The 12,049-nt window shown below is 42.3% G+C and overlaps 1 protein-coding gene across 3 annotated transcripts in view; it reads left to right on the top strand.

The window, feature by feature from the left end:
- Positions 1-12,049, top strand: part of tyw3 (tRNA-yW synthesizing protein 3 homolog (S. cerevisiae)) — a 34,086-nt gene that overhangs the window by 3,361 nt on the left and 18,676 nt on the right. The window contains exons 2-4 of one of the 3 annotated variants that reach the window (XM_043698553.2): positions 1,816-1,896; positions 7,029-7,127; positions 8,410-8,481. In XM_043698553.2, the coding sequence (XP_043554488.1) occupies positions 1,816-1,896; positions 7,029-7,127; positions 8,410-8,481 (252 nt within the window). The remainder of the gene's footprint in view (positions 1-1,815; positions 1,897-7,028; positions 7,128-8,409; positions 8,482-12,049) is intronic. The other 2 variants (XM_043698554.2, XM_043698555.2) reach the window with 2 other exon arrangements.

Here is a 12,049-nt window from a genome sequence, read left to right on the forward strand (position 1 = left end):
TTAATGTCCTTTATGTGCTCAGGCCTGCATTTGACTCCACAGCAATATAGGAGGTAAAAACAATGACTGCAGATGCTGGAAACCAGATTCTGGATCAGTGGTGCTACGTAGAGCAGTTGATCTTCCGTAATTAGCTACGTAGAGCAGTTGATCTTCCGTAATTAGCTACGTAGAGCAGTTGATCTTCCGTAATTACACCGGCACCACTCCCCACCTCTTCCTCCGCTACATTGATGACTGCATTGGCGCCACCTCGTGCTCCCGCGAGGAGGTTGAGCAATTCATCAACTTCACCAACACATTCCACCCTGACCTTAAATTTACCTGGACCATCTCTGACACCTCCCTCCCCTTCCTGGACCTCTCCATCTCCATCAGTGACGACCGACTCGACATTTTCTACAAACCCACCGACTCCCACCCTACCTCTTGCAAAAATGCCATCCCGTATTCCCAATTCCTCCGCCTCCACCGTATCTGCTCCCAGGAGGAGCAGTTCCACCATAGAACACACCAGATGGCCTCCTTCTTTAGAGACCGCAATTTCCCTTCCCACGTGGTTAAAGATGCCCTCCAACGCATCTCGTCCACATCCCGCACCTCCACCCTCAGACCCAACCCCTCCAACCGCAACAAGGACAGAACGCCCCTGGTGCTCACCTTCCACCCTACCAACCTTCGCATAAACCAAATCATCCGCCGACATTTCCGCCACCTCCAAACAGACCCCACCACCAGGGATATATTTCCCTCCCCACCCCTCTCCGCCTTCCGCAAAGACTGTTCCCTCTGTGACTACCTGGTCAGGTCCACGCCCCCCCAACGACCCACCCTCCCATCCTGGCACTTTCCCCTGCCACCGCAGGAACTGTAAAACCTGTTCCCACACCTCCTCCCTCACCTCCATCCAAGGCCCTAAAGGAGCCTTCCACATCCATCAAAGTTTTACCTGCACATCCACTAATATCATTTATTGTATCCGTTGCTCCCGATGCGGTCTCCTCTACATTGGGGAGACTGGGCGCCTCCTAGCAGAGCGCTTTAGGGAACATCTCCGAGACACCCGCACCAATCAACCAAACCGCCCCGTGGCTCAACATTTCAACTCCCCCTCCCACTCTGCCGAGGATATGGAGGTGCTGGGCCTCCTCCACCGCCGCTCCCTCACCACCAGACGCATGGAAGAAGAACGCCTCATCTTCCGCCTCGGAACACTTCAACCCCAGGGCATCAATGTGGATTTCAACAGCTTCCTCATTTCCCCTTCCCCCACCTCATCCTAGTTTCTAACTTCCAGCAACACTATCCCCTTGACTTGTTCGAACTTGTCCGACCTGCCCAGCTCCTTTTCCACCTATCCACTCCACCCTCTCCTCCCTGACCTATCACCTTCATCTCCTCCCCCACTGACCTATTGTACTCTATGCTACTCTATCCCCACCCCCACCCTCCTCTAGCTTATCTCTCCACGCTTCAGGCTCTCTGCCTTTATTCCTGATGAAGGGCTTTTGCCCGAAACGTCGATTTCGAAGCTCCTCGGATGCTGCCTGAATTGCTGTGCTCTTCCAGCACCACTGATCCAGAATCCACAGCAATATATTTGACTCTCAACTGCCCTCTGGACAAATAGAGATGGGTAATAAATGCTGGCCTAACCTGCAATATTCTCTTCCTGTGAATTTAAAAAAAAAATTATTGTTGGCAACTACTGGCTTAAGAGTGTGATCTGGCACATTAGTTGTTTGATGTGGTATTGATCTTTTATGATGGATCAATGCAGCCATGTAATCTGTAACATACTTGTGATTTGTTTAGGGCTCTGATCAAACTAAAGTACAAAAACAGAATTGCTTGTGGTTATTTGTGACTCATCAGAAATGTCGGAAAGAAGATGTGGTGAGTTACCAATATTTTGTACTCCTTAATTTCTCTAGTTTTGTCTGACAGAGGATTTTCTTCAATGTTTGTATCACTAATTCACCATCCCTTAGTTTTCATAGTAGAAGGCATTAATAGCATTACAAAATTACTAAATTTTGGGCAAAAGGAGGGGAGGCAATAAATACAGTAATTTTACAAGAGAAAAAGTTCTAGGTAATCTAATGGGACTAAAGACTGATGAGTCACTTGGATCCGATGGGATGCAACATAGGATATTGAAAGAAGTAGCTACAGAGATAGTGAATGCACTGGAAGTAATCTTCCAAGATTACTTAGACTCTGAAATAATCCCAAAGGATTGGAAAATGCCAAAGTGATATCTTTATTTAGAAAGTAAAGGAGAAAAATAACAGCTAACTATGAACCAGTTAGCTTAACGTTTGTTCTCGGAAAAATGTTAGAGTCCATTTTCAAAGATCTAATAGCATAGCATTTAGAAATACATAATATAATCAAGGACAGTCAGCATAGTTTCATAAAGGGGAAATGTTGACTGACAAATTTACTAGATTTCTTTGAGAAAGTGACAAGTATGATGGCGAAACAGGATATAGTGGATGTAATATATTTGGATTTTCAGAAGGCCTTTAATAAGATACTGTACAATAGGCTACTTAATAAGAGCCCATGGTGTTGGATTGAGGATTGAATGAGTCATGGAAAACAGAATTGGGGTAAGGGGGGCATATTCAGGATGGTATCACGTAACTGTGGAGTGAATACAAGGATCAGTACTGGAACCACAATTACTTAACAATATTTGTTAATGACTTGGAAGAGGAAAGATACTGTAGCCAGATTTGTCGTTGACACCAAAAGAGGCCAGTAGTGACGATGGCGCAAAAGGTCTGCAGAAGGGTGTAAACAAATTAAATGGGCATAAACTTGTATGTAATGTGGGGAAATTAGGTTATGCACTTTGACAGGAAGAATAGAGGAGCTAATATGATTTAAATTGAGAAATGGTGGCTCAGTGGTTAGCACTACTATCCCACAGAACCAGGGACCTGGGTTCGATTCCAACCTCGGGCAACTATCTGTGTGGAGTTTGCACATTCTGCCCACGTCTGCGTAGGTTTCCTTCGCGTGCTACGGCTTCCTTCCACAGTCCAAAAATGTGCAAGTTAGGTGAATTGGCCATGCTAAATTACCCATAGTATTCAGGGATGTGTATGTTAGATGCATTAGTCGGGGATTAATGTAGAGTTATAGGGGAATGGGTCTGGGTGGGTTACTCTTCGGAGTGTCGTGAATTTGTTGGGCTGAACGCCCTGTTTCCACACTGTAGGGATTCTATGAAAACTACAGAACAGAGGGGAATCCTTGTACATAAAGCTCAAAAAACTAGTTTCCGAGTTCAGATAATAGGAAACCAAATAGAATGTTGGCTTTTATTTCAAAGGGTTTGGAATATACAAATAGGCTCATTAGACTTATATCGGGTGTGGTGGTACCAAATTATGAAGAGAGGTTGAGTAGGTTGGACGAGTTTAGAAGAATGAGAGGCACCCTTATTGAAACATGCAGGATTCTGAGGGAATTTCATAGGATAGCTTGTTCTTGATAAAAGGGTCTAGATCGAAATGTCGAATCTCCTGCTTCTCGGATGTTGCCTGACTGGCTGTGCTTTTCCAACACCACACTTTTTGACTCTGATCTCCAGCATCTGCAGTCCTCACTTTGTCCAATGTAGATCAAAAAGGTCGTTTCCACTATTAGTAGAGTCTAGGACCATGGTTCAGAATAAGAGGTCACCTTTTTAAAACAGAGGAGGAATTTCATTTCTGAGGATAGTGAATCTGTGGAATGGTTTTATCACAGAAGGCTGTTGAGGCTCTGTTGTTGAATATAGTCAAGGCTGAGGTATGCATGTTTTTAATCAGTAAGGATTTTGGGGAAATGTCAGGAAAATGATCAGATCAGCAATGAAGCAGGCCTGATGGACTGAATGGCCTGCTCCAATCTCTCAATTTCTGGTTCAGACATCTTTCTATGTGGCATGGTAGGAAATGTCTGTGTAGCTTACTGCTGGTAGCTAGATGTCTTGACAAATACAATGTTCACCTTGGTGTCCATTCAATGGGACACGCTCTGCCTTTCACTCAGAAATTACTGATACTTCCACGAACATCTGGAGTGAAGCTCACTTGGTCGAGGAGATGTATGAGCCCTCAATTTTTCAACTACTACTTCTTTACTGATACTAACTTTTTTAAGTTCTGCAGTTACACAAGTACCTTGGTTGCCTAGTATTTCTGGGAGATTTTTTGTATTTCATTCCATGAAGGCAGACACCTAGTAGCTGCCTGGTTTCTTCCCCGCTTCTCTGTTTACCACCATAAATTCTGCTGTCACATTTAATGGACCCATATTTATCCTCACTAATCTTCCTTTCACATATTGAAAGAAACTTTTTTGCAGTTCTCCATTAAGTGTTCCTCACAAACTTACATTCATCTCTTTTTCCTATCTTTGTCAGTTTCTTGGCCTTCCTTCGCTGAGTCCTAAATTGCCCCATATTTAGGTGTCCATTATTTCTGGAATTCATACAAGCAACTGCCTTTGATCTAATGCATTCTTTAAATTCTTTCATTCACCATGTTGATTCACCTTTCCTTTTGTGCCTTGGTGAATTGTATATCTGTTGTAGGCCTTATAATGTTTATTTAAGTACTGGCAATTGCTTGTCTAGTGTCAAATCCTTATGTATTTTCTCAATTACCTGACCGAACTTGCCTGTCATACCCTCATAGTTTCTGTTGCTCGGAGTTAAGACCCTGGTTTCATAGAGTCCCTTCAGCCCAACATGTCTGCAATGGCTAAAAACAATCACCTAACTATTCTAGTCCCATTTTTCAGCATTTGGCCTACAGCTTTGTATGCCTTGACACAGGTGCATATCTAAATTCTACTTATTAGTTCTTTCTCATTACAAAGTATTAAACCCAAAATAGCCGGATATTTAATTGACTGCTTGACATACTGTTTCAGAAACACATCTCATACACAATCCAGGAATTAATCCTCCACAATATTTGGGCCAACTTTATGAACCTTGTCTCTTTGCAAATTGAACTCAATATTACTGTATTACATTAATCTTTAATTTTGTTCATGATGTAACCAACGTTATCACTACATTTTGGTGCAACATGCTATTTCATATCTCCGTTATATTGTTCAGTTTTCTTGATAATATTCTACTAGAGGAAATTGTTTCCCTGTATTTGATCTATTGCATTCTTGTTCACAATCATTGTTTAAATCAATAACATTCTGGGGTTACCATTAACCAGGAACTAAACTGAAGAAGCTATGTAAATACTCTGGCTACAAGAGCAGGTCAGGGACTCTGAATTCTGTAGTGAGGAACTTGCCTGCTATTCCCTGTGCTTTCTAAAAGGCACAAGTCAGGATTGTGATGGGCAACTGCCCATTTGTCAGGGTGGACACAGCTGCAACAACATTCAAAGCAGGACATCATCCAAGACAAAGCAATGATTGGCTGAAAATGTGTTGCTGGAAAAGCGCAGCAGGTCAGGCAGCATCCAAGGAGCAGGAGAATCGACGTTTCGGGCACGAGCCCTTCTTCAGGAATCCTGAAGAAGGGCTCATGCCCGAAACATCGATTCTCCTGCTCCTTGGATGCTGCCTGACCTGCTGCGCTTTTCCAGCAACACATTTTCAGCTCTGATCTCCAGCATCTGCAGTCCTCACTTTCTCCTAAAGCAATGATTGGGCATTACACTGCGTCCATCACATTCAATATTCACTCCCTTTACAACAAGGACACAGTTGCGGTAGTGTGTGCCATGAACAAGATGCATTGCAGCAACTCATGAAGAATACTTTGTCAGTACCCTTCATTTCCACTACCTAGTTAGGGCAACAGATGGATGAGAGTTCCCCTCCAAGTCTCACATTATCCTGCTTTGGAAATATGCCATCATTCCTTCACTCATTGGGTTAATATCCTGGAACTCCTTCTCTAACCGCATTGTGGTTGTCCCTATACCCCAAACACTGGAGCAGCTCAAGAAGGCAGCTCATCATTGCTCTTCCCAGGGTAACTAGGGATGGGCTATAAATGCTGAACTAGCCAGTAGTACTCACATCCAATGAATAAATACATCTTAAAACTGACCCAGTTTTATTGAAAGCCTCAATTGAGCTTGATATGGAGATGCCGGTGTTGGACTGGGTGGGGTGTACAAAGTTAAAAAACATACAACACCAGGTTATAGTCCAACAGGTTTAATTGGAAGCACTAGCTTTTGCAGCGCTGCTCCTTTAATCAGGTTGTTATTTAGTTAATCACCATTAGATGCTTTCATGGGAACAGTTATTCATTGCCTACTCTGATTAGGCACTCGTGAGTTAGAACACCTCTATCAAATTTTCTCTCAAACCTCTTGAAGCGGAATCCTGAAATTTCCAGTCTATCCATACGTAAGAATTGTTTCTGTACCCTCGCTAATGTCTTACATTGTTTCTAAAGTGTGGTGCTCAGAAACAGACCCACATTTGGCTTCAGCCAGAGTTTTATGTTTAAAAATGTTTACCAGAGCCTTGCTTTTGTACTTTGTCACGCTTTATGAAGTACAAGATCCTGTATGTTTTATTAACAATTTCTTAACCTCAGTGACTTAGCTGCCTGTATCCTTTGCTCGTCCCCAGACCTGTCTCCATCATCCTTTCAGGTTGTGATTCCTAGACATAACTTGCTATACACAAATATTTTCTCCTTCCACTTCTGTGTCTTTTGCCAGTCAACTTCAATCTATACCCGCTGGATGAAGATCCCACTGCTACTGGAAGGTGTTTCCTCATGTTTACTCTATCAGAACTCCCATGATTTTGAACAACCCTTATCAATCCTTTAACCTTGTCTCAGAAGAGCAATTTTATCTTCTCCAGTCTCACCACATTCACTGAAGTTTCTATACAAGATTCTCTTGGTCTTTTTCAGAATTTAATGACAGGTGGGATTGTACTAATATCCAGGAGCAAGTTTAGATTTATTTTTGGTGTGAACTAGTGTGTTACCTTTTGTTTATGCGTTCTATTCTTCCTCCATTCTCCTATAGATTGCGGGTTTGCTGAAAGCAGAGGATAATGCAGTGTTTAAATTTGAGCCATTTGTTCTTCATGTCCAGTGCAGGACATTAGAGGATGCACAACTCTTGGTAAGAATCAGTTGCTGAGTTACCTGACTTACTCAAACTCTTTCTTCATTGTAGAAAAGTAATCATCCACGCTTAATGAAAAGTTGCCGTTTGTCTGAAAAATTCTGGAATACAAAGAAGTGAAGCTTCAGTTTACGGAGCCATGATCTAACCTGCCTGAGTTGTGGTACTGCAACTCAGGAAGGATGTAACGGCTTTTGATGTGTAGAGCTGATCCACCCAAATGGAAAGAAGCATTTAATGTTAAATTATGAGGAAATATTGTGTAACTTTGGTTAGTATTCCCTTGAGTTTAGAGGATTGAGGAGTGATCTAATTACTTTTCATTCATTCATAAGCTATAGACATTGCCGGCTGGCCCAGCATTTATTGCCCATCCCTACTTGATATTGAGGAAGGAGTGATGAGCTACCTTCTCGAAATGCTACTGTCTGGTGTAGGTAGACCCACAATGCTGGTAAGGAGGGATTCACAAAAGTTTGACTCAGCGGCAATGAAGGAACAGCAATACATTTCCAAGTCAGAATGGTGAGTGGCTTGAAGGAGAATTTGAAGGTGGTGGTATCTCTGTGTACCTGCTAACTTAGTCCTTCTACATGATATTTGTCATGGTTTGAAAGAGACTTGATGAATTTCTGCAGTATATCTTGTAGATGGTACACACTGCTGCTGCTGAGCATGAGTTGTAGAGTGGAGGGGGACTGAATATTTGTGAATGTGGTGCCAGTCAAGCGTGCTGATTTTTCCTGAATGGTATCAAGCTTTGTGAGTGTTGCTGGAGCTACACTCATCCAGGCAAGTGGAGACAGTGTTCCATCCTACTTCATAATTGTACCTTGTAGATAGTGAATGGGCTTTGGGGGGTCAGAAGGTGGGTTACTGTTTGCAGAATTCCCAGTCTGCCCATGTATGCAGAGATTTTATATGTTTAGGCGAGTTCAGTTTCTGGTCAATTGTAACCACAAGGATGTTGATCTAATCAATGTAATGGGAATATTAAAATGATCTGAGAATTAGTATAAATTCATTTACGGGTAAGCTAGATAGGTAGTTGAGGGAGAAAGGAATAAAAGGAAATGGTAATTGTGTGCAATGAAAAAGGGCTTGTTTGGAGAATCAACACTGGCAAGAGCTACATGGTCCAAATGGCTTGTTTCTGATTGGGGAATTCTGTGTAAAATGAGCATGTAGTCAATTAAAATGTTTTTAAAAATACAGCTACCTTAAATCAGGACAGTTTTATTTTACTGATTTACTGACTGGCTACTGTTCTGGATTACAGCACTCTGTCGCTATAAACTCTGGCTTCAGGAACTCTGGGATCACGGTTGGCAAGAAAGGCAAAATAATGATGGTAATGTGGGGTCTTGCATGTAGTATTGCATTAAAAATTATTTGCGCATTTTAGTTTTAGATGAAGGCCTGAAAGTTAATCACGCGCTGCCTATTAGAATTTCGTTCTGAACACAATCTAAACTAATCTCCTCTTGATGGTTTCCATATGTGAGTAATCAGTGAGCTCGGTACCCCTGTGATCGAATTCCGCATCAAGCTGTATGGACTGTGCAACTTCCATTGCCTTCCGATTGAGCCACTGTAGCTCCCTTCCCTAGGTTAGGTTAAGCCCTGGGAGGTCGTGTCCCATTAATCAGCCTGCCTCACTGAGACCTCTTATATTTAATCATTACACCCATAGAATAATACAGCACAGGAGGTGGCCACTTGAGCCATTTTTCTGTGCCTTTCTTTGAAAGAGCTGTTCATTCCATTCTCCTGCTGTTTCCCAAGGCTGCGCAAGTTATTCTTTTTTAAGTATACCTTTCTAATTCCTTTTTGAAAGTTGTTATTGAATTTGTTTCCATTTCCCATTTATTCCAGGTCACAATGTGCTCCATCTTTAAACAAAAGATTTCAGTGCTACCTTTAGTTCTTTAAATAGAGGCAGCTTAAAAACCATATGGTTGTCAACCCTCCTAACTTTTTATTGTTTTGTGGGATGTGGTTGTTGCTGGCAAGGCTGACGTTTGTCACTTCTGAAGGCCCTTGGAATGAATTGCTGCTAGGATCATTTCAGATAATGTTAAGAGTTGACCACATTGCTGTGGGTTTGAAGTCCTACTTAAGTTAGACCCCCTGGTCAGGCGAGCAAACTTGCTTGCCCAAAGGGCATGAATAAACCAAGTGGGGGTTTACAATAACCTGTATGATTTTGTAGTCACCATTAGACGAGGGCTTTAATTCCAGATGTTTTTTATCAATTGAATTTAAATTCTGCCTGCTTCCATGGTGTTTCCGCAGCATTTGCACAGGCCTCTGGGGTACAACTTTGGTGATGTTACTATATGCCAATATTGCTTTCCTAAATGCGACAAATACTTTTGCATCTTATAAATATATTGACTGGAAACCTACTCATAGATTCAAACAGCACGGAAAAGGCCCTTCGGCCTATCAGGTCTACTGACATAACTACCGCAATAAGGCGTGCTGATCTCAATTTTTCATATCCTTGAATGCTATAATATTTGAAGAGCTCAACCAAATATTTTTAAAAGTTTGTAAGATTTTCAGCCTCCACAACCTTACCAGGTAATGTGTTCTAGATTCCCACCACCTGTTGAGTGAAAAATGTTTTTTTTTCCCCAAATCCTCTCTGAATTTCCTGCCTCTTACCCTAGAAATTTACCCTCACTGACTGAGCCCTCAAACGAGGGGAACAGTTACTCTCTCTCCACACTGTCCATACCCCTCAATCATGTTCCCCTCAATCTTCTGTGCTCTCGAGAAAACAATCCAAACCTATCTAGCTGCTCCTCATAGCTCAGTCTCTCAATCCCAGCCAACATCCTGATGAACCTCCTCTGTACTCCTTCTAGTGCTGTCACATCCTTCCTGTAGTGAGGTGACCAGAACTGCGCACACAACTCCAGCTTCGGCCTGATCAACGCTTTGTATGTCTCAACATTTCCATCTTGCTCTTATACTCTGTCATAACTGATGAAAGCAAGTGTTCCATACATGCTTTCTTCCTGACTATCCTATTCAGGGATCTGTGAATAATTACCCATGATCCCAGTGTTCCTCTGAGCTACCCAGTGTCCTGCCATTCATTAAATATTCTCTCATCTTGTTTCTTCCAAAATGCATCACCTCACATTTATCAAGGTTAAATACTATCTGCCACCAATCTGCCCTTCTGACCAACCCATCTATATTTTCCTGTAGCCTACAAACATCATCTTTGCTATCAACTGCTCAACCGATCTTGGTATCATCTGCAAACTTGGTTAATATTCCCCCAGCATTTTCATATATATCACTTCAGTATATAAAAACAATGAGTCCCAGTACTGATCCTTGTGGTGCACCACTGAACACTGGCCTCCAGCCTTCTCCCACTACCCTTTGTGTCCTATTACTAAGCCAGTTTCTGATCCATCTCACAAACTTTCCCTCTATTCCAAGTGCTTTCTCAATCAGTCTCCCATGTGGGACTTGGACAAAAGCTTTGCTAAATCCATATAAACTACATCAGCTGAACTTCCCTCATTAACTCATAACTGTAAACATGCCTAAAGATAGCAGTTCCAATTTTTCTATTCTGCATTCTTCGTTGTTGTTGAAGTTATCAATTCCTGAATGTTAATATTTGTTGTCAAAATAAACGTCCATCATTGTTAATGTCTCTGGGAATCAGCTTGACATCACAGGCAAGGAGCTACAGTTTAACTTCAGTGCTAATATTGCCATAAGGTGATAGGTTAGGGTTGACATTTGTCTTTTAAGTCTTTGTCAGAAACCAAGTCATGGCGAAGCTTCCAGACTGACCATTGTCGCCATAAATGCCTTGTTTAAAGTGATTTGGAGATGCCGGTGTTGGACTGGGGTGTACAAAGTTAAAAATCAACAGCACCAGGTTATAGTCCAACAGGTTTAATTGGAAGCACACTAGCTTTCGGAGCGACGCTCCTTCATCAGGTGGTAGTGGAGGGCTCAATCACTACCACCTGATGAAGGAGCATTGCTCCGAAAGCTAGTGTGCTTCCAATTAAACCTGTTGGACTATAACCTGGAGTTGTGTGATTTTTAACTTTGTTTAAAGTGAAGAGCAAATGTTCACTTACTATGCCACTAGATGGCAGAATGGTCAACCAATTCTGTCAGCTCATCCTGTAAACATTTGTTGATCATTGAATTACACAACCTGGACTGCTGTCTGCTTTGTGAAAGTTAGCAAAGTAAAGAGCAAGAAAAATGTAGCCAGGGTGGGAAAGTAATGCAACGGTAAGTGCAACAGCTTTACAAATATTTGGATTTGCAACAAGTTGGGATGTGGGTGTTGCTGGCACTGCTGTTCTTAAATGCCCCCAGAAGACATTAGAGAACCATCTTGAATACAATGGAGTGGTTGAAGCTTTTCATGTCTAAATTAAGAGTCAACACGTTGGCCCACATCTCTGTTCAGATTCATTTACCTGAGCAGTTATCCTGGGAAATTTGGAGTGTTCCTGGCTAACAATAAAACTGAGATGCCATCACTGACAAATATGATATAAGCTCCACCTCCGCTTCCCCGGTCTAACAACAACCTCGCCACTGATAACACCTGATTCCTCATTGACTTCTTTTTACTCCCTGCCCCAGAACAAATCAAAGGAACCACCCTCAAGAAAATCCCCCCCCCCCCCCCCCTCACCATCTCTTGGACACTCAAAACCAGTGCAGAAGAGGACAGGAACAATGTGAAATGAACTGTATTCCAGTCAAGAACTGATCCTGCTCACTCTCTAAGCAATAGGCAGAATCAGCAGCCATTACATCAGGCAGAAACAAAGTTCAGAAGTTCCCGATTTCCAGAAAAATGAGGATCTTCCAACATTCAGTCAATTCCTGCTGTAACAGTTTAAATTTGTCTCCTATTC

This window comes from Chiloscyllium plagiosum, unplaced genomic scaffold (assembly GCF_037043375.1).
Source record: "Chiloscyllium plagiosum isolate Xiang-an unplaced genomic scaffold, Cpla_swu_hap1 HiC_scaffold_9, whole genome shotgun sequence".
NCBI classification, from domain to species: Eukaryota; Metazoa; Chordata; class Chondrichthyes; order Orectolobiformes; family Hemiscylliidae; genus Chiloscyllium; species Chiloscyllium plagiosum.